The 26542-nt window shown below is 42.8% G+C and overlaps 1 protein-coding gene across 2 annotated transcripts in view; it reads left to right on the plus strand.

Annotated features, from left to right (window-relative positions):
* The window catches only part of uacab (uveal autoantigen with coiled-coil domains and ankyrin repeats b), a 136144-nt gene that overhangs the window by 72637 nt on the left and 36965 nt on the right, over positions 1-26542 (plus strand). The window contains exons 1-4 of one of the 2 annotated variants that reach the window (XM_060911708.1): positions 14728-15176; positions 16440-16570; positions 24016-24104; positions 24406-24470. In XM_060911708.1, coding sequence (XP_060767691.1) covers positions 15141-15176; positions 16440-16570; positions 24016-24104; positions 24406-24470 — 321 coding nt within the window. In that variant the 5' untranslated portion in view covers positions 14728-15140. Of the gene's footprint in view, positions 1-14727; positions 15177-16439; positions 16571-24015; positions 24105-24405; positions 24471-26542 lie in introns of those variants that run through there. The other variant, XM_060911707.1, reaches the window with a different exon arrangement.

Here is a 26542-nt window from a genome sequence, read left to right on the forward strand (position 1 = left end):
TTATTTTCAGCAATACTTCCATCATGCCACTATATTGTTGTGCACCTGGATGTAGTAACCATCAACAAACAAGGCAAGGGTTATCATTTTATCGGATCCCGGTAGATGCTGACGGACGGAGAAGATGGATAGCGGCCATAAACAGGAAAGATTGGCAGCCCTCGGCATACCAGCGCTTGTGTAGTGACCACTTTGTTGGAGGCAAGACGAATAAAATTAGCCAGAAAAGGCATTACATTGCTGTTAACATTCTGTGGCGGCGAGTGTGTAACCAAATAGGCTAAAATAACCCATTGTAACCTCTTTGTTCTTCTGTAGTAGCTATTAGCTAACGACATTAGCTAGCGTTGTGTTCCTTTGCTGTTGGTAGACTGTAGGACAGATCAGAGGCAGTGTCCTACAAACAGTGCTTAATTTGAGGGGGAGCAAGCCGGAGCGCGCTCCGGAACCTCGGGCGTTGGTTCCGGCAGCTATTTACACTGGATCCGGTGATCCGACACCTCTTTTGACTATGTAACAAAAAAAAAAACCAAACCCCAAATAATTAAATTAAAAAATGCAAGTTTATTTAGTGTTAATGTCTGATTTTGATATCTGTCTTGTTGGTGATTTCTCTCATGAAACGACATCCACAAAATATTTGCAGTGTTATTACAAAACATGCCCAGAAGTGCAGCGCCGCGCCCCCCTCCCCCCCTCTTTTTTTTTCCCCACACCGGAGCCGCTCATCCTCTGCGCTCCGGGACCTCCCACTTTACAAATTAAGCACTGCCAACAAATAAGTTTTCAAAACAAGAGGAACATGTATTTGACTGCCTACAAATAAGTGTTCAAAACAAGAGGAACATGTATTTGTCTCTTAAATCCAGGCCGTTCCCTGTAATCTGTAACAACGGTTGGAGAAAGTAATGGCAAATAGTGAGTGCACAAACCATAGAAGGTAAACTGTACACAGTGCCAGGGCAGTGTGATGGTAAACGTCGCTCTCTAAGCCTGCTAACCTCAATTTTTGAAAATACCTCTCCCTCTGCTCGCCCTGTAAATGCCCTACGTCGCTGGATAGCGAAGGTGTTTTCTGCATCTCGCTCCTTTTTCTTGTATGTTCTCCGTTTGTCGCCTTCCTCGCATTCAAACCAATTCGAGCCGAAGTCCGCTACATGTCCAAAATGGTGGTCGCGTTTACGAAGGTCACGTGAGTGAAAAGGGTCTATACCAACACTGCTGTTCATCCTTGTTCTACGCTCTAGGAACGTGTTCATTACACCAAGTAAAATATCAACATTTGTTTTCATTGTACCGTAGAATTGTCATGGGCTTATTTGCAGTGTTAGACTTGGTAATGTATTAAGCACAGCGATTTTGCTTAATAATCAGCAACACGATGTGCTGTGCTGTCACCCTGAAGTCCGAAAATAGCTGGTCCTGAAGTGTTGATTTTGGTAAAGCAACACCATGTGACGTAAGAGAAAGATAAACAGTCGATCCCTGACCAGCCGCTCTTTTTCTCTCCTTTGAGGTAAATGAGAGGGAAAAAAAAAAAACCTTGAAGGAACTGGTAAACGCAAAGCTGTCCTGAAGACTCTCATTTCAGAAAACTTAGTGCTGATACTAGAGACTCCTTCCATAAATGTTAAATACATTTACACAAAGCCACATTTATATCAACAATTCTAACATTTTTGACCGTATATACTTCATGAACAAAGGAAAAACAAGGGTTTATACTGACACACTGATCAAGGGGAAATTGAAACGGGTGAAGGTGATCGTGACCATAGATATACATAGACTAGATGCCTCACCGCGTATTCCAGAACGTCCGCACAGGGCGGCCATCTTACCACAGGCAAGCTTTTCCACAGAATTTGTGGTACACTGAGGTAAGACCATTGAGATGCTTAAATGTTTATACTCTTATCTCGCTGAAATTTTGACGTATATACAAATGGTTTGATTTCTCAAAACATTATTATGTGGTTGTAATTCTGGGTGCTTGAACATGCTAAAATCGTACCTTTTCTCTTCAAAAACGACTTACTGCAGCTTTGTCAAAGTTGTGTTTCATGCTAGGCTAGCTCGTAGCACCAAGTAATTTTACATGGAAGGTCATGAGATAATATTTTCAATAACTGAAGTTGCACTTGCACATGGTTTTCATTTTCGGGTTGGTTAATTTAAAACAACTTACATTATGATTTCTAGAGGAAATTAAATTACTGACTGTGACGAGATGCCAGACTTCTGCGCGGCTTTCGGTTGCTCGAACCGGCGATGTCTGGAAAGTAGGGCACGCGGGATCACCTTTCACCAGTAAGATAATACATCATTTTTTTAAGGATAATCGGTAGCGTTATTTACTTAGTGAAATAATGTCCAATACAGTTCCTGATATGAGCAGCCGGGCTTTTTTTTTTTGTCCCAAACTACCGTGAGTCGCTGTCACTGTTTTATACTATTACTTACTCGGGCAGTGCATTTGTTATTATGCTATGATGCGAGTTTGCATTTGTTATTATGCTATGATGTGAGTGCATTAGGTTTTTGAGGTGGATGAAGTATTTCAGAAGTGAGTAAGCTGTTTATTTAACTTTAGCTTCCCCTACGGCCCTATCACATGTGAAAATATTTTCACTAAAAATTGGAAATAAATTGTATGGTTATTTGTCCTAAGGCCGCAGTTATCCATAAGTATCCAGTGTTAGGCTTCTCACAGCATAGGAGTTTCAGCATGTATTTTTTTTAAAACATATAAAATGATTATTCATCATTAATATCATAAATACATCCTTTTTTTTTAATATAACAAACCAAACCGTTTGAATATCGATTGAAATTTGAGGAAGTTACGGTCATCTGAAAAGTACATATCGCTACCAACACAATGTAATGGGTAAGCCAGCTGTCTGAGGTAAGATGGCCGCCATGTGCAGACGTTCGACTTCGTTGAAGGGCAACGGGGACGAGGCATCTAGTCTTCTATGTATATCTATGATCGTGACAACGTGGGAGGAGACGTCAGGAACCCAAACGAACACGCGTGGTATCGAAAACAATGAATGAATAATGCAGACGTGCACACTATAGTGCTGCGAGTTGCAAAGTGCACAAAGAGGCTCAGTGTGAGTGGGGAAACGTGCCATTTTTATGATCTAATAACAGCTTGTTACAATTTTTCATCTCCTGGATAAATTATAGACCTAAATAAATTCTCATAGGCTCCAAATCTGAGACAATGCCTGACAAAGCACTGTGATTTTTTTTTAAAAATCATGAGTGTTTTTTGTTTGTTTGTTTGAAAAGCGGATAAAAGCAGCTTCATTACGGTGATGGACATTAGCTAAGCTAATGCTAGCTTTGCTAGCTGGTATACTCCTGGTATTTAACACCTGTCAAACAATAGCTGACTACTTGCAGCATTCAGATAATTTTTCATGCTTGTTTTGGCACCATGGGAGATCAGTTTCAAATGGCACATTTGGCACACTGCCTTTGTCGTGCTCTCGCTCAGTTTAAAGTGTTCCCACACAGCTGAGGTCTTCTGCATTTTGTCTTTTGTTTAACAGTCAAAGTGAACTGAAGCGTGATGTAGCCAAAAAAGAAACCCTGAACGTCCCGAGTCCCTAAATTTGAGAACCCAATACCATACCTCCTCACCGAATGAACATCTGAATAATTGAATATTCGGATCCAGCCCTACCACTAGTGTTATCTTGCGCATCATGACTGCAATACAGATCCTATGAATGAATTAGTTACGATAGAAATGTAAACATTATTTAACACAAGTGTGCCACTTGAATTCAGTTTGCAGTGTTTGTCAAAAATTCATCAATGCCTTCCGACTAATCTGATTTTGAGAATTTTGCACTACTGATACCCCTTTTCCACCAAATCAGTTCCAGGGCTGGTTCGGGGCCGGTGCTGGTTCACAACTTGTTCAACTTGCGAGCCAGCTGAGAACCAGTTTGCTTTTCCATAGCTCGCGGTGCTAAGAGAAGACACGTCAGTTATGTCGCCGTATACGTCAGTTACGTCGCTACGTTTGCATAAACCTTGGCGCGAATATCGAAGCAAAAACGACGCGGAAGAAGCAGCAGCAACAACAATAATAATGGATGACTTTTGCGTTTGTACAGCTGCTGCTTCTCGTCGCTTAAAAATGGCGATCTTTCGCGGTCTTATTGTTGTCGGTCTTAACACCCCCCCCCCGCGCTGACGTAAGCGGTTCTTTCCTCTGGCCCAGCAGAGAGTTGGTGCTAGCCTGGAACCAGTTTTTCTGGCCCCAGAGCCAGTTCTTTGTCAGTGGAAACAGAAAACCCGGTTCCAAACTAAGCACTGGCCCCGAACCAGCCCTGGAACTGCTTTGGTGGGAAAGGGGCATGTGAGACAGTGGCAGTGCTTTAGACCTCTCCAGCTGACACTTGCATGATTTCGTGTAGTGTGTGCATCTGCTCGACATGGAAACCTATTTCATGAAGCTCTTGACATGGTTCTTGTGCTGATGTTGCTTCCAGAGGCAAATTGGATCACTAGTGAGTGATGCAACAGAGGATAAGTGATGTTTACACGCTGCATGCTTCAGTACTCTACTGCCCCATTGTGAGTTTGTACGGTCTCCCACTTCATGGCTGAGCTGTTGTTGCTTCCCGACTCTTCCATTTCTCCAACTTTCTCAAACTGACTTGTGGCAAAGATGACATCCTGATGGCAAAGCATCTACGCAGAGCCATGGCTTCACTTTCGTTTATAAATGCCTTGAGACCTCAAGAATGGCACAGGAATAGTTTTAAGCATTGACAGTAAATCTATGGTAATTTTTTATAATTAAAATGATTCATCTAGGTAGCGGTCTGAGTGAATGACCTTGACGTCCGTAACGTCACAGCAGGAAGTCTATCGGTCTGATCACCATTTCCGCTATCCTAAAACACAGAGCTGACTGCAGCTCCGATCCTCCATTTTGAGCCAATTTATCGCCGTGCCACGTAGATGTGCTGCTGGCCGGTGCAGCAACACGGCAGAAGGTGGATTTATGTTGCATTCATGGCCCAAGAATGTTCAAGCTGCAAAGATTTGGACGCGTTTTGCGAGAAGTTCACGGGCACATTGGGCGCCTATGAAGTGGTCTCTCCTCTGCTCTGCACGTTTTACTGAAGACTCGTATGAAACCTCTGATCTGTTGAGCGTTGGCTATAAACCTGTATTGAAAGAGGGTGCAGTACAAATAATTGAAGGAAAAGAAAACAAGAAAAGGAAAGTTTATTTTATTTTTTTTTAAAGGAAAGTTTAGTTGCACCAGCCCTCCCAGAGTGAGCCGAGGGTTGTTGCTGAAACCCAGGAACGGGACGTGACCTATCGCTCGGGCAGTGACCTCCCCGCGGGTGTTGCTAAAACCAGTGACGTCTCGTTCTGTCCCAGGTTTTAGTGAGCGCCTGAGCCGAGTAGTGACGGCGGAGTACTCCGTATGGACAAAATAGAGAGTGGAGCAGCAGTCTTATTTCTAAACTGGATATTGCTGCCATCTCGCCCTTACGTGGAAGAAGCGAAGGAACGGAAAACTGAACGAACAACTGAAAGTCAGATTGTTTCAAAACCATCGGCCACAAGGTCGGCCTTCAAGAAGCGAGAGCACAGACGGGCAAGCTCTGACTCTCATTTGGATATAAAACAAAAACACGTTGTTTACCTGCATTTAGACGTGTATTGTTTAAGTTACCGGTATAAGATTATTTAATTTGCTTCAGAATGTGATCGTCTCAGTTCATCTGATTATTTAATTAGCCTTTTACGTTTTATCAGTGAAAATGCATGCATGTACATGTATGTTGCACAAGTTATAGCACCTATCCTGTTTTAATGAGAGTCAACCCGCAATCAATGAAGTCAAATCAGTCTTAGTTGAGCAAGTCGGTAACGGTATTCCTTACTTTCACCATAAATTTATTTATATGACTTTTGGTCTATAGCTGTCAAAGGCCTCGGCCTTAAAACCGGTTACCGTTGTGACGTCACGCACTCCGGGCTGGCTGGCTCAGCCTATATAATTGTTAAATTCTCATTTATGCAGCATATAAGAGTCAAGGATGGAGATTAATATCCCCTCCAATTTATTTAAAAATAAAGGTTCTGTGTATCTGCTTTAATGTCCCTTTTGTCATTAAGCTCTTCAGTATGACCCGTTTCTATTGCCAGTGTTTTGTCTATAGCATTTGTATGGCAATGTGGGTGCGTATGTTATGTTTATTTCATGAAACATCTGAAACCAATCACTAGAAGGGCTCTCCACATACTTGGGCAATAGCTGGTTTAACTAGCTCGCATTTTCCACTAGCATGAGAGATTTTAAATTACATTATCAACCTGGTAGCACTGAACACTGCATTTAATTTCCCAAACATGCCAAAGATTAAAAAAAAAAAAAGGATTAAGTGATGTCCAATTATGTATTTGCTTCTGTTCTGTGCTTGGAAACAAGACAAAAGACCCAAAGAGCTGCTAATGAGACTGAATTGTTTACAGGAGCAAACCTTTTCCTGGGCACCTCGCCGTTATTAGCTTTTTGTCGTTAACGTACACGGTTCTGCACATGCGAATTGAAGCGTAAACTTGTAATAGGGTCAGCTGTTTTTGTTAAATGCAATAAAATCTTGTCTTCAGTGTGGTCTCTCTTGCTTAAAGTACAGGAACTTAAAGTGCATATCACAGGTAAATTCAGGAGCGAGATCAATGTAATGCTCCTATTTTATATTAAACTTTGTAGTCCGGGAGCCAAAGGCCCAAATTTGGCTGAACCTGGCTTCGTCGGTGAAAGGTTTTTTTTTTTTTTTTTTTTTTTTTTTTTTGCTGTTTGTTGTTGTCCAAGGTCTACTCATTAAGATAAGAGAGGGTGCCCGGTGATATCCCTTGGGCAATTCCGGATATTGGCCCTTTATTGTTGGATGTGCTGCAGTCGTAGCCTAAATTCTGACATTTTGACATTCTTCACTTTATGTTCACCAAAGTCTATATATCATACTTATTTTTGTGTTTTGTTAACATAATAGGATGAGTTTAAGGCCTGGGGGTGGGGTTCCAGCCATGGTTGGGGGTGTGGCCATGCAATTGGGGGCGGGGCTTATACCAAAAAGCCCTTTATTACTCTATTACTTTGGTTGTTAATGCGAGCCTTAAATTATTAGGCATACACTCCATTGTCATCCTTGTGTTTACTTCTGCAGGGGCATATGAGGGACACAATTAGCTAATTCAAGCCAACTTGTGTAGCTATCTTGCTAACTCTGTCAATCACACTGCCCCCAAAAGATCACAGCACGCATAAGCTAAGCAGAGAAACTATTTGACTGTAATCATGAAAGAGCAGTGACATGTACTCACTGCTCACCAGTGAACTAGACCCATAGTTTCACAACACTGGCTAGCACACCCAACTCTCACCTAGTAAATGCTAGTCACTGATTTTTTTTAAGCTAATACATTAAGCTAATAGATTGCTTATTTTTACGATATTGACTGTTGAAATAGTAATGTTCCTGGTTCCCTAGTAAAATTCAGGGCACTGTCCCCGATTCACCCCACTCCAAACCACACTGCTCTTCCACTGACTAGTACGACTTTTAAAACGTTGGGGAGTAAGGTTTACTTAACATTCTCCTCTGTACTAGCTGGCATCCAGTACATAAGCATATTTTTACAGACACTAAGCAATGGCAAAGGGTTTAGAGGGTTTTTTTTTTCATCTGAACTCTTAGTTCTTTCCTTAAATAGTTTTTGTGTTTTGTGTGTGTTTGCATACTGTATGTAATTATTTTACATAATTATTGCTCATTAGTGTATGTGTGTGCATGCATGCATGCACGTACATGCTTTATGTACTGTAGTTCTTGTATCAAAATTGTTAATTTTGCAAATTTATGAAAGGGTCAATTACACGTTTGACTAATTTGAATGACAGTAAAGCGTGAATACTGTACAGCCAATTTGGTTAATTGAAAATCAGTATCTTTTGCTATTCTTGTGTGTGTGCGCGCATGCTGTATATGCCATTTTGCATGCTTGATATATTGCATACTGTAGTTTTACATAGTGGATCACTGGTGTGAGTGTATATGCATGCTGTATATAGTTCTATTGCATGCTGTATATAGTTCTTTTACATAGTGGATCACTGGTGTGAATGTATATGCATGTTGTATATATTTCTATTTCATGCTGTATATACAGTAGTTCTTTTACATAGTGGATCACTGGTGTGAGTGTATGCATGCTGTATATAGTTCTATTGCATGCTGTAGTTCTTTTACATAGTGGATCACTGGTGTGAGTGTATGCATGCTGTATATAGTTCTATTGCATGCTGTAGTTCTTTTACATAGTGGATCACTGGTGTGAGTGTATACATGCTGTATAGTTCATTTACATAGTGGATCATTGGTGTGAGTGTATGCATGCTGTATATAGTTCTTTTGCATGCTGTATAGTTCTTACATAGATATTGATCATTATTTTGTATTAACTGTAGAGTTTATGTAATACTTGTATAAAAATCGCTAATTTGGAAAAGTTATGAAAGGGTTAATTAATCCACATTTGATGTATTTGAATGACAAATATAGAGAAAAATGTGAATACCTATCAGATACAGCCAACTTGGTGCATTTAATATCAGTATTTACACTGATATTATTTTTTTTGTATTTTCTTCCATTATTTGGGCATATAGGGCATTAAAGGGTTAATATATTAAATTGCCCAAGGGATATCACTGGGCACCCTCTTAAATCTTGAAGAGCTACCTCAAATCTATAAGATAAAGCAAAAAAAAAACCTTTAACCAAAAATTCCGGGTCCGACCCCATGGCTCCCGGACTATTGGTCAAATATGTCACATTTTGTCCAATTTTTTTTTACCTTGCGCAATACCAGAAAAATTCAGTTGAAATCAAGCCATTTGAGGCGAATTGGTCCGCCTCTGGAAAAACTTGGCATTTGGATTTCATGGGAAACATGCATTTTCGTGACATCGTGTGCGGGACGCCTCCCTCTGAATCCTACGTCAGCGCTGGTTTGTTTGAGAAAACGACCTGGTGGTTTTCTGCAAATTTCAACGTTATCGCGTAATTATTAAAATGGTTAACAGATGTATCGTAGGAGGGTGTAGCAACACCAATCATGATGGGATTAGTACTCATCGTTTCCCAAAAGACCGGACAATGAGAGAGAAATGGGAGCGCTTGGTCTACACAGGCTGTGCACTGAAACCGTGCAAAGCTCGCGCAGCCTGCTGGCGCTTCCACAGGTAACGTCACGAATCTGGCTCCAGACTCCGTTGGGATTTTTCCAGACGCGTTTTATTTTTTTCTGCTGTCGACAGATGGCCTTGTGCAAAATTACCCTTCTGGATGAGTGTACTTTTCATATAAAAAAAAAGAAACTGGTCCAGAATATGCACTTTAAACTCTGACAACAGATATCAATAGCAGGTAAATGGTGGCATTTCTGTGAGAACTGGTACTTCGAATGGCTATGAGCTGCCTGTTTAGCGCTATTCGTGTCATTAATGTTTTGTGCATACAGTATATGGGTCAAGTCAAATTAAGCAAAGGCATAACAGTGGAATAATAATTTTAAGGTTGACTGGGTCTATTAACGAGTTTCAACAGACCGCACATTGGCAACAAATAGCTGTGTGCGTGCGTGCAGTATTTCCCCCACCCCTCCCCATTTTAAATCTTTCTATGCCTGAATGTCTGTTGTCTGAAGGAATATCCTAGCTTACTTTTTTATCCCCCACTGGCTGAAAGGCCCGAAGGGGGATCCTGTCGTGGCGATGTCCATCCTGGGAAGGATTCATTCATTCATCAGTGTCATCTTCTCAGAAGGTCGACAGTCATGGATCTCCATTTCTGTCTGTCTTGAGCTGTCCAGACACATTAGACACAGTTCATTTTCATCCAGTCCATAATATCACTCCTCCATATCCTTCGTTGTTTCCCTCTTCTCTGCTTACTCTCTGCTTTGCCTTCTAAAAGCTGCTGTTGCATCTCATCTGCTCTTATGTGTCTAAAGTATTGCATCTTCCTTTCCTTAATGTCGCATACCCGGGAAGGGTACCTGCCTTCTGAAATCGACTCCCTTCTCAATTTTTGGAGGAACTTCTCGGAACTTGACGACGTGATTCTTTGTTACATGTCGGTAATACGCATATTGCAGTTTCGTTCAATTCAGTCGCATTTTACCAGAGTTATGCCATAGTTGCCAGCGGGGGTTATTGTGCTCTTGGAGCACTCTTGTTAAATGTTTTCGTAACCTCAGATGGAGTTCTTGTGCTTTAGGGCATTTTGGTAGCTCATCTAAGGTCGATGAGCTATGGAGCACTTGCATGTGACGTCACAGCCGATCCAGATTGTGACAGACGCCATCTTGTCGGTCAAACGCCATATTCCGCCTTCTACTTCTGGTTCTACTTCTGCTTTTACTTCTACCTTTTCTTCTGGAAAACCCTACTATATACAATTCTACTACAACGGTTGCGGCTACAAGCTCTCCCTACCTGTGCACGTTTTTTATGTGTATTTTTGCGTGTTGTTCGTCTGTACCGGACTTCAATATCCACTACAACCGTATGGACTTACTGGACATTGGTTTCCAGCAGAAAATGACGGTTTGTAGCGATTTCCATCGCATGCACAACATTCCGGACGAGGAAAAAAAAACCCATTCCGGACGAGATAACGAGACCAGCGGGGTCTCCGTGGATTGTTATCGGAAGCAAAGCGAAGGAGGCGGTGCCGGGAGCGGAAGCAAAAGCGAGGCTGCAGAGCCGACCTGTTGACTAAGCTCAGAAAACAGCTACTCAAATCTCCACTGCCAAGCCTCTACCTCTCCAACGCCAGATCCATGTAAACAAGACGGACGATTTGGAATTACAGCTGGAATTACCTTATTCTATTCTATAATCGGCTGGTCGGTGCTATACTCAATACTTAAGTGACTTACCCATCCAATGAGGATTCTTGTTTACAAGATGCCACATCTGAGTCGCTGACAAATCCGGAATTTCTGTAGAGATAACTGTCCAGAGATTTATAAGCACGCAGTGCTTCACCACTGAACAGCGAGGGAAAGTTAATGAGGTAATTATACACGTCCGGGTATTCCGCTGGCAGTTCAAAATCCGGTCGTGAAAACTCCGTCCGGTAAGCCATAAGGGTCACAAATCTGTAGATCGTTTATTTTAGACATGTATCTAGTTATCTGTTCGTTAGAAAAATGAGCCGTGTAGTCCGTCGGTTGAAATTGATCCATTTTGTACACGAGTGCAGCAGTATTCAGCGGTGTTTTTGACCGACAAGATGGCGGTTGTGTACTTTCCGGTCACGTGACTGCAAGATCTCTATTGCCGTGGCGTCCGTCAGTTAAATCATATCTCCTCTGTCAGTTCTCCACAGATTTTCCATTCCAATTGTTTTGTTTAAAAGAATTTGTCACACTGCAACTTTTTTTTTTTTTTGTGAAGGAGTTAGTAATTAGGCCAAATTAACGTTTTCTTGGCGCCTTGCTAGAGTTTTCTCATCGGATTCTGATTGATGTTTTGAGTAGATCTTTGCTTGAGGAGCAAAACTCTGGTCTTTTTTTTCTTCCCCTCCTGTTGAAAACCATTTGTTTACAACTTTGTTTATTTTCAGTTAAATCGTGTCTCCTTCCTCAGTTCCCAATGGATTTCAGTTCTGATTGTTTCGTTTGAAAGAACTAGTCCTTCTGCACAGCACTTGGTCATTGTATTGTCAAATTTTTGCTAACAGACTGCTAATTAGGTCAACTTCACAAATTTTGGGACTTCTCATTAGAATTGTATCTCACGCAGTTCTCACCTGATTTCAGTTCTGATTGAGCTTTTGGGTAGAGCTTCCCTCGGGGAGCCGAGGGCTACAGAAACTGATTGGCGCCGCCCTGTGCACCACACGGCGTGGGAAGGACTTTGGCTTTTGATTTGATTCCCTCAGGGAACAAAACTTGGCTTGTTCAAGTTTCATTTTCTTGTTGTAAACAATTTATTTACAACTTTATTTTCAGTCAAATCATGTCTCCTCCCTCAACGGACTCTCAATGGATTTCAGTTCTCATTTGGTTTATTTGAAAGAACTAGACCTTCTGCACAACACCTGGTCATCTCCTCTCCTTATCTGTAGCCGCTTTATTCTGTTCTACAGGGTCGCAGGCAAGCTGGAGCCTATCCCAGCTGACTACGGGCGAAAGGCGGGGTACACCCTGGACAAGTCGCCAGGTCATCACAGGGCTGACACATAGGCCAAGTTTACATTAGACCGTATCTGTGTCGTTTTCTTCGCGGATGCACTGTCTGTTTACATTAAAACGCCGGGAAACGGGAATCCGCCAGAGCCCACGTATTCAATCCAGTTCGTACGTGATCCGGTGCTGTGTAAACATTGAGGATACGCGGATACGCTGTGCTGAGCTCTAGCTGGCGTCTCACTGGACAACGTCACTGTGACATCCACCTTCCTGATTCGCTGGCGTTGGTCATGTGACACGACTGCTGAAAAATGGCGCGGACTTCCGCCTTGTATCACCTTTCATTAAAGAGTATAAAAGTATGAAAATACTGCAAATACTGATGCAAATACTGCCCATTGTGTAGTTATGATTGTCTTTAGGCTTGCCATCCTTCCACTTGCAAGTGGTAAGTGACGCGCATGCCCGATATGCACTGGGATCACACACACAGCGGCTCAGTCCCGAGTCACTGCTCGTGCGCTTCACTCGCGCGCTCTGTGAGCTGCGCAGGGCCGGAGTGCGCACCCTCCAGAGGGCACTCGCTGTTCAGGGCGGAGTGATTTGGAGCGCAGGATGCCTGCGGAGCTGAGCCGGTGAGGAGAACACATTTCAACTTGCGTGCTGTCTAATTAGTCATGTGATTAGCGTATCCATGTATTGGTGTTGCTGTGTGCACGCGAATCGTGTATTGGTGGTGTTGTGTGCACGCTAATCGTTTTTAAAAATGTTAATCTGATGATCCGCTGATGCGGTCTAATGTAAACCCCACCATAGACACAGACAACCATTCACATTCACACCTACGGTCAATTGAGTCACCAGTTAACCTAACCTGCATGTCTTTGGACTGTGGAGGAAACCGGAGCACCCGGAGGAAACACACGGGGAGAACATGCAAACTCCGCACAGAAAGGCCCTCGCCGGCCACGGGGCTCGAACCCGGACCTTCTTGCTGTGAGGCGACAGCGCTAACCACTACACTTGATCGTTGTTTTTTTTCAATTTTTGGCTAACAAATTAGTAATTGGGTCAGCTTGACCAATTTACTTCTGACTAGAATTGTATCTCCTCTCATATTTTTCGTGTGAATTCAGATTTTGATGGTTTTGGTTAGATCATCTCTTGGGGAACAAAATTTAGCCCTTTTGTTGATTTTCCTGTTGTAAGCAATTTGCGGAGGTTGGTTCTCGCTTACGTTCACGTTTCAGTTCTGTGTGATGCTTTGGTCATCATAGTTGTTTTGATGAGCTATGTTTGTCCTTGAAGTTCTGGTTTTGTGTGTTAATGAAGGAGCATGTATTTAGCAGTTATTACTCACCCGAGGTGCAGTATGCATATTCTTACCTACATGAAGATACTTGCTTTAGTAATCGTTCCCAAACAACTGCGGTATCCTTCATCATGTCAGGTTGCTTAATGTGGTTGTCTGTCACACATTTAAAGTGACATTGAGTGAATAGGCTGTAAACACCTCGAAGCCATCATTCATTGTCCTTTCAGCAAGACAAAACAAAAATACATACAGCGACACGCGCACGTATACATGCATGTGTGTATTTCTGTGAGCAGAGATGCATGTGTCCATTTCTGTTCCTTTGTCTCCATGTTGCAGAGCAGGTTAGAAAGTAACCCCCCTCCCCTTTTCCACTGACCCCCTCATATGGCTTGTTTAGTGTGTGAAGAGATTCTCACATGTTTTCTGAAGATTGCTGCCACTCAGTCGGCTCCACTCCGACTCGGAAGGGTGTGTGTAACATGAACCCCACCACCCCCAAACCGATGCAGCGTGTAAATTAAACGCGCTCCCCCCGTATGTTTTTCACAGTCTGCCAATTTGAAAGGTGACGTCTTCGGTTTGAAATAGAGTTTATATGCCATGTTTACCACGAAGGTGCAAAGAGAGCTGGAGATGAGAGGGCTTTGCAGATTCCCAGACAGCCGATTGTAAAAAGGCCGACACCTAATCCTGCTACTGTACGTCTGGATCAGCAGGTCTGCCATCGCTCAGAGCACGAGAAGAGAAAGTTCGCGAGAGGTGTAGACCACTCGCTTCGCCGTGTCCTCCAATAAGAGGGGTTTCGATCCAAATTTGTAATCGGTCATAGGTTAATATTTCTAGCTCTGTGTGTGTGTGCGGGCTTCCTCCTGCTTGGCCGGCCTCCGTCTTGACTCTCCGCCACCGTTGCGGTTACTCATGGGCCGAGCATGTCAGGAGAGGATGGGTTATTCTTAGCACCTGTTCCCCAGTCAGTCATTGGAGAAAGGTTTGGGGGAGAGCAAAAAAAAAAAGGTAACCAGTCAGAAGGCTCATCTGCACAATGTTTACGGGGATATTTTCGACTCTGAAGAGATCACATATTTACCACCAAGAGCTGCACGACCTTGTCAGTTAGCACCAAGAGAGAGGCCGAGCGCTCGGGAAGAAGAGTCTGTATCCTCCGAGAAAAGCAGGACGACTTGAATTTAGCCTGAAAAAGCAACAGAACGGGACAGGAGGAGTGAGACTTGTGCTCAGAGGAGGAGCTGCTGTCCCAGGGCTGGCCCCTGCTCTGCAGCAGCTCCGTGCACAGGCTTGTGCAAGTGTGTTTTGTGTGTATGGGAGGACATGATGAGAGCTCGGGGAGGAGCAAGCAGAATCTGCCGAGAACTCTTGGGTCTCGATGAGGCGCAGGCAGCCTGCTGGAGCACAGAACTCGATTAAACAGGACAAAACCCACACACTCGCTGGGAGAGTGTGTTTTCCCTCCGACAGGGCACAGCGAGAGGGGAGGGGGGCTGCTTTGGTTATTTGTTTTTATATCTTTATCTCCTGAGCAGCTGCATAAAGGACCAGCATCACTGGCACCATGAGTCGATGGCTTAAATGCACCTCCATTTACTTTGTAGGTATCAAATGGACTCAAGGAAAGGTGTACTTTTGGATCAAAATGTGTTTAAATGTAGATCCGGGTATTTAAATCTTGCTTATGGTAGTTTGAAACTTTTCTAGTAAGTGTGTGCGCGCGTGTGTTTGCTTGCACACATGCTTGTGTTTTTTGGTCTGATGTACTAAGGGAGAGTGACTTATGACTTTCTCCACAGCAGTGAGGAATCCTGGAATGTTCGTGGAGAATGCAGTGTTGATTCGGAGTGATATTTTGAGCCTTGGGATTTCGTGACTTGTTTTAACTTGCTGTCAAGTTGCATTCTTGCGCTCAATTTATTTCTGCAATTGTTTGTTTTATAACACCTTTTTTTTGGAAATGCAAATGTTTTCCATGATAAGTGCTATTAAAGAACTGGTATCGCTCCATTTCTCAGATGATATTCAGTCATCTAATAATTCACGCCGTGCTGACGGTCTTTAAAGGAACAGTCCACCGTACTTCCATAATGAAATGTGCTCTTATCTGAATTGAGACGAGCTGCTCCGTACCTCTCCGAGCTTTGCGCGACCTCCCAGTCAGTCAGACGCGCTGTCACTCCTGTTAGCAATGTAGCTAGGCTCAGTATGGCCAATGGTATTTTTTTGGGGCTGTAGTTAGATGCGATCAAACTCTTCCGCGTTTTTCCTGTTTACATAGGTTTATATGACCAGTGATATGAAACAAGTTCAGTTACACACATTGAAACGTGGCGATTTTCTATGCTATGGAAAGTCCGCACTATAATGACAGGCGTACTAACACCTTCTGCGCGCTTCGGCAGCGCATTGATACGGAGCTCAGATATCAATGCGCTGCCGAAGCGCGCAGAAGGTGTTAGTACGCCTGTCATTATAGTGCGCACTTTCCATAGCATAGAAAATCGCCACGTTTCAATGTGTGTAACTGAACTTGTTTTATATCACTGGTCATATAAACCTATGTAAACAGGAAAAACGTGGAAGAGTTTGGTCGCGTCTAACTACAGCCCCAAAAAATACCATTGGCCATGCTGAGCCTAGCTACATTGCTAACAGGAGTGACAGCGCGTCTGACTGACTGGGAGGTCGCGCAAAGCTCGGACAGGTACGGAGCAGCTCGTCTCAATTCAGATAAGAGCATATTTCATTATGGAAGTACGGTGGACTGTTCCTTTAACGCTCTGAAGACTTTTTTTTTTTTTTTTTAAATTGGAAAAGTATTACGCTGAAATAACGTGCTGACCTCTTTCCTGTTTTGCAGAACACTGACTGGAATAAGTATGATGACCGGCTGATGAAGGCAGTAGAAAGAGGAGAGGTGGACAAGGTGTCAGCCGTCCTCAGTAAGAAAGGAATCATCCCCACCAAACTAGACGTAGAGGGCCGCTCTGCGTAAGTATATGCACGCACGCACGCGCAGGACAAGCAATTCTGCCCAAGTCAAGCTGACTGCTTGTTTGTTTTTACTTGGTTCTTTTTTTGGTGTCAAAAGCTTCAGAGAGGGTTTGAATCTCCGGCTCCTTGTCTGTCTTTTTGCATTCAACAGGTATTGTTCCTGGTTCTCCTATTAATCATAAACGCAATGCCTTAGATTGCTCGTTCACTTAAGAGCAAAGCCAATAAACTCCGGTCCTTCTGAAAAGTCATGTTTAGAGGGAATCTAAACCGAGTGTGCTGTGTTTATGCAGCAGCATATGGGAGTAATTATAATCTATTCAAAATGACTGGTATTTACAGAGTCCTCGCTGGCCTGTGTTTGTGTCTAATCTGGGCTGAGGCTTTCTGTGCCCAACCAGAGGACACGGATCAGTCTAGAATCGTCGCTGTGGAACAGGGCCACTGGACCAGTAACATGTATCCAGCCAAGAAGAGAAACAAAAGCCAACAGAGATGCATGGATTGTAAACAAATCCTAGATGCAAAATACTTGTTTATACGCTTTTTAGTAATGATTTATGAGCTGGCTGTGTTTTATGGTTAAATGCACTTTAATACTTTGTTTTATTCCACTGTGAATCCCTATGGCAGTAAAACTAGGATCGAGGGTCCAACTTTTTTTGGCTTATTATTTTTAATGCCAGCTTTTGTTTTGTTTTGCTTTGCGATCATAACCACAAGATGTTTCCACCCCTGGGGTATTTCTGTGCATGTGCTGGATTCTTCCTGTGAGCCAGCATAGAGAAGGGGCCTGGAGTTGGAATAAGGCTCTGGAATTTCTCAGGCCTAAATCAAGTGCATTCAGCACCGCCGAGTCGCCAGGGAGGCGAGGCAGCGTAACAGAGCTGGAGGTAACGGACACTGAGTGATATATGAAGCACGCTCGTCAGCAGCAGCAACCTGCCCCTTGGAAGAGCATGGAGACCTTGTTACGTGGGAGGTCAAGTGCTGCGAGACAGTGCAGGGTCACGTGTTTTGTGGGTTTTTGGATGGAACGGATTCCTCTGCTCGTATAAGTACAGAATGGCCACACACTGATTTTCATGTTGGTGTTGTTTCAGCTTGGCGTAAGCGTATGACGGACCCAGCGGTTGGAGAGACCACAGGGAGGGTGCGCTGGAGTCCAGCTGCAGTTGCGGGTCGCTATTTTAGATCGGGTTATATGCATGTGCAATGTTTATCTTTAATAAAAATGTGTGTTTTGCCTGGCCTACAGGGATGCCCTTAATAGAATGGGGGGTGCACATCTGTAGAGAAAGTGATTACCGTTGCTAATCCAGGATAAACCAACTGGAAACGGAAACCGCAACTTTTCACTGTGGCCTTTTGGAACACGTACAGTTTGTGTCCCATATTTCCCCGCAGTTATCCCCATAAGCTTATTTTTGAGTACTTTGTACCAAAATCACATCACCGTAAATTGCTGGAAGTTATTTTTGGAAACCTGGTATTTAAAATAATATTTTTAAAATATAATTTCAAATAGAACTCTTTAAATTATTCTTTGGAAATTCTTTCACTTGAATAGTTGTTACAGGTCGAAAAAATTTCAATCTAGTTTTTTTTTTTTGACCTGGGTTAAAATTTTAACCTAGTTCATAATTTCCAACCGAGGTAAAATTTTTGGATTATCTAAGCCTCTTAAAAGGGATTTTCCTCCATTTTCTCTGTCTACACCTATCTAGGATTTCCTCTTGTCTGTCTTTGGCCCTGTCCACACGGCAACGGATTCAGGTGAATCTGATAAAATTGTTTATCGTTTCGGCCTGGCGTCCACACGGCACCGGCGTTTTGGGTGCCCCACAACGATATTTTTTAAGAACGGGTTCCAGAGTGGAAAAATCTGGCAACGGCGCCGTTGCGAAGTCGTCTGGATGAGTAGAACGGATTTGGTTACGATGACGTCACAACCACATGACTAGAACAAGCAGCACTCTCGCTGTTTTGTATGAACCACTGCATTGCGTTCACTTTTGTATACAGCTTTTCTTTTAAATAAACAAGTAACTGAACCATTTCTTGAATTTCTTTTTTTATTGGATAAGACTGCTTTTCAAAATGTTCACACACAATATAAAAAGTTATCTAAATTATATAAAAATGCTTTTCAAAATGTTCACACAATAAGAAAATTAAGTTATATAAAACTACGCACACTAATTTGTACACACAGAAGGCACGATTTCCTCGCGTAGTCGCAGCCGCCATCTTGTTGTGTGTTTGTTCCTGACAGTGCTTCACACCGGGTAGAAGAAGGGGTTTATGCACATCCGTCTACTACTTCTATTGTTCTGGTGTCTCCGATGGGACCGTCTTACAGCGCCCCTAGAGGTGTGGCATGTGTATTGCATTGTTTTCAGCAAGCGTTGCGTTGCCATATGTACCTGATATTTTACTGATCCGTTGCCATGTGGACACGATATTTTTTTAATAAAATCTCGTTGCCGTTGTCGTGTGGATGTAGCCTTTGTCTACCTAGTCCTATCTAGCGATTTAAGCATTTAAAAAAAAAATTTAAAAATTTTTCATACTTATCTGGAATTCAAACTCAACCTTTTGATTCTTAACCACTCGACCAGTGACGATTGCAATGGAAGGAGTGATTTTTGTATATTTTGAATTTATTAATGAGTCCAGTTTTATCACATCAGGTAGTTTAAAATCCAAAGTCTTCCTAAACCTAACCTGAGCTCTAGTAAGTTTCCCCAATACAAGTAGCAAATTATTTATGAAGTGTGTTTTTAAAAATTTCTAACCTAGGTTGAAAAATTCCACCCGACATCCAATTCTGACCTAGCCTGGGAAATCCCATGCTGCTTTGCACAATCGTTCCGATCTGAAAAGACAGCATGGAAACTATGGTCTAAAGGCTCGCCTGAGTTAGGGAGCCAATCAGAGAGTGGGGAGGGGTGGAAAGACGGTGACGCGTACTACTCGACAAACGGAAGCTTGTAGTTTATTTGGGACTGTTTACGGATCACATTTAACATGGCGGCGAGCGATACGAACCAAACTTTCGATCAAGCTTTAGACACTGTTCTGAATTAGTCTGGTTAACACCAGCCCATATCACAAGTGAAATAATTTCGGTGCCATTGTTTTCCTATTTTTGTTTTGCCTTCTCTTTCTCTTTCCTACTCCTCTTCGCCTCTTCGTCGCTCTAACTACGTCACCGGGTACAACTGCCATGATTGGCCATGGGCTACGTATACGCCAAATGATAGACATTCGCAACGTCCAATAAATGGCCGTTGACAATCGTAAACCACACCTCCCCTACGAGAAATTCAATAGGCGGATTCCAGACCATATTTCACTTGTGATATGGTCTGGTGTAAACCAGACTAATTCTGACCTGTAACATGGTTAAAGTTATGAGAATTGTCGTGTTGGGAAATTAGGGCTTGAGAATAATTTTGAGCACAAGCATACAGAAAATGTAAAGGCGAAGTGACTCTAAAAACAAGACAAAAGCATGGTGAACACGAACCTTACTCTCATACATGGTGGTGTATTAACTCTGAGTAACTAAAATGATGCTTTAGACCGCTAACCGAATTTCCTAGTTTCTTATGAAGTCAGAAAATGTTCACTTATTTGGTTAAAGAAACACTGTCCATGTGTGAACTTAACATCGTGAACGTGACTCTTTATTTATTTATTTTTTTAAATGTAGCATTAGCTGTTTGTGCAGAATTCCTTTCTGTTTTTCTGGGCTTTGCTTTCTGTGTGAAAGGTAATGATACAGAATGTTCTGGCTGACACATCTGGGGCTGTGATGTACATGTTCACAGGATCATATTTTTTTTTTTGGGGGGGGGTGTTCTCTCTTAAGCTCCACGATGTGTACGCACATGCATGCGTGCACACCATTTCAGTGTCTCTAAAAATGTCACGCATCCAGCGGAGACATGGAAGGAGCTGGAGCCAAGCTAGAATGACATGTCTGGGTTCTGAACAGCCCTCTCGTCTCTTTGCCTGTCAACAACGTGGCAGCTCAAACAGTGAAGTAATGTACGAGTCTTGCATGCAGCAGGTCATCGTGCTTTTCCGGCCTCCCTGGCTATGGTTTACCACAATGAAGGGTTGCTTAGGCTAGTTTTTCAGATATTTTACCAGAAAGCTGGGAGGTCTTGATGGGAGATGGAGTGCATTTTTGTAGTGTTAGGGAATTTTTTTTATTTTTTTAATCATGTAAAAAAAAGAAACCAAATGCAGGCTTTGTGCTGGATATTTAAAGGTCTGATGACACGTTTTTGACATCTTTGGCCATGTTTTATAACATAAGTAATTCCCGATGATCCATATATTAATTCACGAAGGCGCCTATTTTACAAGTTATGATAAACGCGGCTATTTGGGCAAATTTGACGGGGCTGCAGCACCCAGGAGATGAAAGAGGAGGAGGGGCTATATGACGTCAGCGAAAGAATCTTCCTCCTCACTTACCAGTTTGTTGTTGATGCGACAGGTGTTCAGTTTGTCATTATTATTATTTATTATATATATATAATATATTATGCCTTCGCGTTGTGTTGCCGGCTTTTGCTCCAAAACCCACAAGGATAGGGTAAGTTTATTCAAGTTTCCCAGAGATCCCGAGCTGCATGCGAAGTGGGTGAAGCAAGTCAGGCGCACTCGTGACAAGTGGGAGCCCTCACCAACATCCGTCCTGTGCTCTGAACACTTCGATTTGGATTGTTTTGACACCCTTCCCAGCTTAAAAGAATCTCTTGGGTGTTCAGTTCAGCACAAACGTGTGTTATTACCATCAGCAGTGCCTACAGTATTCGGGAGGGGGTCTACTAGTAGCTATGCCGGATCCAGCAGTCGCCTGGGACAAGGCGACCCCTTCAAAGACAGTCCTCCTGTCAGAACATGTGTTGTGAAACGACATAAGATAAAGGTACGCTTGCATGCTCCATTAGGAACCATGTATTCAGTGTAGCATACGGCTTACATGATATAAGCAGTGTTTACACACGCAAGACAACAATACACAATATTAAAATATTGATTCCGTAACATTTTGAACAAATACGGGTTGACCTACCAATCCTTGTTATCCAACCTTGTGGTGTTCGTCAACGCTGGGCTGTCTGCCTGTCCGCTGTCCATCTCGGAGTCGGAGTCGCTCTCAGATTGGTGCACAGTAACAGGTTCAAACCTGTACGGTTGGATGCACCCGTGTTCGTCATCACTAGATTCTTCCGATCTATCCCACTCACAACACAATTCTTGACTCCCAGAAGAGGAAAAGCTAGCACTAGAGTTCACCGGCGTTTTCATGCGCCATTTCCATTGAGTAGAACCAGAGTAGAACAGCCAGTGAACCGCAGCGTGTTCTTCTGCTGACGTCACAGCATGGCCGCGAGCCACGGACCCAGTTTTCTTGCGCTGTGCAATTAAAAGTTGTATATTTGCGTAACAGCAGCTTCTTTTCACGTAATTATAACAGAAATCTAACATGTTTGCCATGTTGTATCGTTTAAGAAATTGCATAGAGTCATGTTCGTGTCATCAGCCCTTTAAAGAAAGGCACTGTCTTTTTATCAGGACACTGAACAGCTGTCTTCCGCAGCAGCGGAATATCCAAGGCCCGATGACTTTCCTGAGATCAACGACCTCATCACATCAGCTGACCACGTGACGGCCTCCTGACTTGTAACAATACCCCAAAAATCATTCCTCTCCATTCTGAGACAACAATAGCCCCTGAATAACATGATGTCGCCGTAAGCCAGGGAGCAGACAGCACGTCACTCGGGTTTCATGTTGCGTTGGGGTCAAATCCCTACACTTATCTGTGGCTTTTTCATTCAGACCTGCAGGTCAAGGGTGTGGCATGCCCAGAGTTCTTCTCAACGCAGCTTTTAATAACGGTTCCCAAAGTCGGGTGGCGGTTTGTGTGACTTCCCACACCTCTGAGCACACGAACAGATCTGCCCCGTGTCCAGCTCGAGCCTGCTCAGCGCTCTGAGGCTGGTGTTTTACTGTTATGAGGGCTTAAGTATGAATAGTATGCTATAACAATGAGTTGCTGTGGATGTGATTGCAATGCTTTAATAGCTCTTCAACCTTCACATCGCTGTACATAGTGCGCCATGCGTTTGTGTCAGGGCAATCAGAATTCGGAGTCTAAATCGAGTATAGCTTTTCGAGGTGGGGTGGTATCAAATAAGAATGTGGTGCAATAATTGCTGAGGTTCTCCTCACATTCCAGCAATAAAATAGCTCGGAGGGGAAAACAGCACTCCCTATAAATAGAAATTAAAAACAACTAATACTCTTGTTCCCATATATGACCACCATCAGCCAGTTAGTTGGGACAAGAAGGCTTAACTTGCCTGTTAAACAAGCCCCGTCATGTCCTCCATCTCCCTCTCTTGTACTAGCATTCAGATACGCTAATCTCTCATGGATTATCTGGGTTTAGGGAGGAAAAAGTACATATTCCCCATACAGTGTTAAAGGAGAACTGAAGTCATTTTTAAACTTGATTGATTTCTTAACTAACGTGTTATTCAATTATGTTTGCAGTTTTAGTAACCTTATATCGTGACTCGTCTTGGGAACTAATCGCCATTAAATATTATCGGCCTGTTCGGTTTTTAGTCGTTGAATTTAGTTCGTTTGGTCCACGGCAGGCGTCACTTCTCCATGCGACCTTCACGAGACTCGTGCTAGACTTGGAAACGTGAAGTGTCAGCCAGATGTCAGTGCCGCCATTTTGAAAACTGTTTTCCAAACGAAGTATTGCACAAAAATGAGTTGAAATGATCTATTACTGCCTACTTTTTTCAAACTTCCCTGATTGCTAAGAAAACTTCCAGCTTGATTACGTCAGCATTCGAAGGAGGGCACGCCCGTCTTTTGACGACATTGGCAGATGTTGGTCACTTTGATTTCCGCTGTAAGTTTTACTTCCATCCTAAGGTGTCTCGCACAGGTCGAGTCTCATATTGCTTTGACGTATGGACTGATGTATTACATAGCATATTTCAAACACTCATAACTTGCTATAGCAGTGACAAAATAGCGATCAAAATGCATTCCGATATTTAATAAAATGAGAGAGAATTGATATGATATTGATGATGGCTTTCAGTTCTCCTTCAGTGCAATACTATATGCAGGCTGTGTTAAGAGGGTGAGGGTTGAGGATCGAGTTTCCCCATCATCGTCTGTGAATGCTGATGTGGCAGGTTACAGCAGGCGTCAATTTTCATACTACATCTCCTACTTTATCACTCTTTCATTCCAGCTTCTCCTATCACATGCTCATGTGCTTTCGTTACCATTTCTTGCAATTGGATATTACCGTATTGAAATTCTGTGCTTTTACTGTGATTTACCCATGGGCTGGCTCTCTCTCTCTCTCTCTGTGCGTGTGCATGCAGTTTTCATCTTGCTGCTACCAGAGGACATTTGGAATGCCTTAGTGTCATCCTCAGTCATGGAGTTGATGTCACAGCCAGTGATGCCACAGGTATTAAATTCTTCCTTTTGGGGTGCTATTATTAATGTGCACTTATAGTAAGCACTTTCCCAGGTAGCGAGTAGGATTTGTTCATAAAACTGTTAAACATTACCAGTCAAATTTATATGGAAGGAAATGTGAATAAACTAGACATGCAAAAAATGTGGAGATGCTTAAGTGTCATGACGAGCCCTTATCCTTTTTTACTGATCAGTTTCCATTATCTAAGATTATTTTTCTAAGAAATCTATAGATTACTGTTTGTTGCATTTTGAGTCTGAATGGCAATTAGTGTTGTTTATCTTGACAGGAAAAAACGCCTTGCACTTAGCAGCCCGGAATGGACAGTCACTGTGTGTGCAGAAGCTCCTACAGGTAACGTCTCTGCTATCAGCTCTTTACCTGTGCACCAGGCTTTTGTGTAGTGAAATAAGCTGTTGGTTTGGTTCGTCAAGTGCTGAACAGAGAAATTGTATGGATGGATGGATGGATGGATGGATGGATGCGCGCACTTGTCAATTCGGGCCACTCTATCAGCTTCAAAAAGAATGAGTGGGTGCATTTTTATTTTTTTTTTTAAATATTATAAAGTAACAGAACCCTAAAGGATGATCTAAAGTGCATAATGGATGCTCTTTGTCCTCATGGGTGCAGAGAGAATGAAATTGTTCTGACGATGGATTTTCTGAAAGTTCTATTCTCACGCCTGTCATGTCACAATCACGCATCGATTTAACATCCTGACATCTGATAATTACACTACAGCGGTTGTGAAGAATTAATGGTCCAGTTCATGGTTCAGAAAGGCAAAGAGTCAAAAATAGGCTTTTTCCATTTCATATCGCCACCATGTAATGGCTCTTTTTCAAGTTTGAGTTCCTGTCACTTTTTGTTATGGTCAAATCAGTTTTTATCTTCCCCTTATTATGAAACCTTAAAACATCTGTATCCCCCCCCCTGTAAAATTCATGACACAGTAGTAATTACTTTTATTCCTCAGTTATTTACATTTTAGCCTTGATCCCTCCCCCCAAGCCCATCACGTTGTAAATGGTGACCGGTTCTACTCCTTTATCTGATGTGTATACTAAAAGCCCTTAACCTTAGGGTGTTTGAAGTGTTGACAGGGCATATCTTTACTCTACTCCACTCCAACCTCCCCTGTGTGTTCCTGTGCAGTCATCGTAGAGGCCAGTGTAACCTGACCCACGGTTTTCAGCTCCGCTCGAGGAGCTCGCACTACCCAGGGTGCAGTTAACTGCTCAATCATGTGACCACACTGCCCATTTGGGAAGCTGTTGCTGGAGAGAGAAGGAAAGAGTGAGGAAATGATTAGGATAGTATTATAGTGAGTCATGATGTCCAAACAAGCTTCAAATTGGCCAGAAGAAACAGCGTGAGAATGATTTTGGGATTTGAGCTCCAGGACTGAATGTTCAACTGAGCAGTGCAAGTGCCGTAGCAACGCTTTCCTGTATGCGATCTGCCAGGCGACCGTTAAGGGTGGCCAAAATATTAATCATTTGGTCAAACATTATTGACCTGCAATGAAGAGTTGTGTTTTTTTTTTTTTTTTCCCCTCTCTCTCTCGATAGACGGACGGATGGATGGATGGATAGATACAAGCCCGATTCCAAAAAAGTTGGGACAAAGTACAAATTGTAAATAAAAACGGAATGCAATAATTTACAAATCTCAAAAACTGATATTGTATTCACAATAGAACATAGACAACATATCAAATGTCGAAAGTGAGACATTTTGAAATTTCATGCCAAATATCGGCTCATTTGAAATTTCATGACAGCAACACATCTCAAAAAAGTTGGGACAGGGGCAATAAGAGGCTGGAAAAGTTAAAGGTACAAAAAAGGAACAGCTGGAGGACCAAATTGCAACTCATTAGGTCAATTGGCAATAGGTCATTAACATGACTGGGTATAAAAAGAGCATCTTGGAGTGGTAGCGGCTCTCAGAAGTAAAGATGGGAAGAGGATCACCAATCCCCCTAATTCTGCGCCGACAAATAGTGGAGCAATATCAGAAAGGAGTTCGACAGTGTAAAATTGCAAAGAGTTTGAACATATCATCATCTACAGTGCATAATATCATCAAAAGATTCAGAGAATCTGGAAGAGTCTCTGTGCGTAAGGGTCAAGGCCGGAAAACCATACTGGGTGCCCGTGATCTTCGGGCCCTTAGACGGCACTGCATCACATACAGGCATGCTTCTGTATTGGAAATCACAAAATGGGCTCAGGAATATTTCCAGAGAACATTATCTGTGAACACAATTCACCGTGCCATCCGCCGTTGCCAGCTAAAACTCTATAGTTCAAAGAAGAAGCCGTATCTAAACAAGATCCAGAAGCGCAGACATCTTCTCTGGGCCAAGGCTCATTTAAAATGGACTGTGGCAAAGTGGAAAACTGTTCTGTGGTCAGACG

The sequence above is a fragment of the Neoarius graeffei genome, chromosome 27 (genome assembly GCF_027579695.1).
Source record: "Neoarius graeffei isolate fNeoGra1 chromosome 27, fNeoGra1.pri, whole genome shotgun sequence".
Lineage (NCBI taxonomy): Eukaryota > Metazoa > Chordata > Actinopteri > Siluriformes > Ariidae > Neoarius > Neoarius graeffei.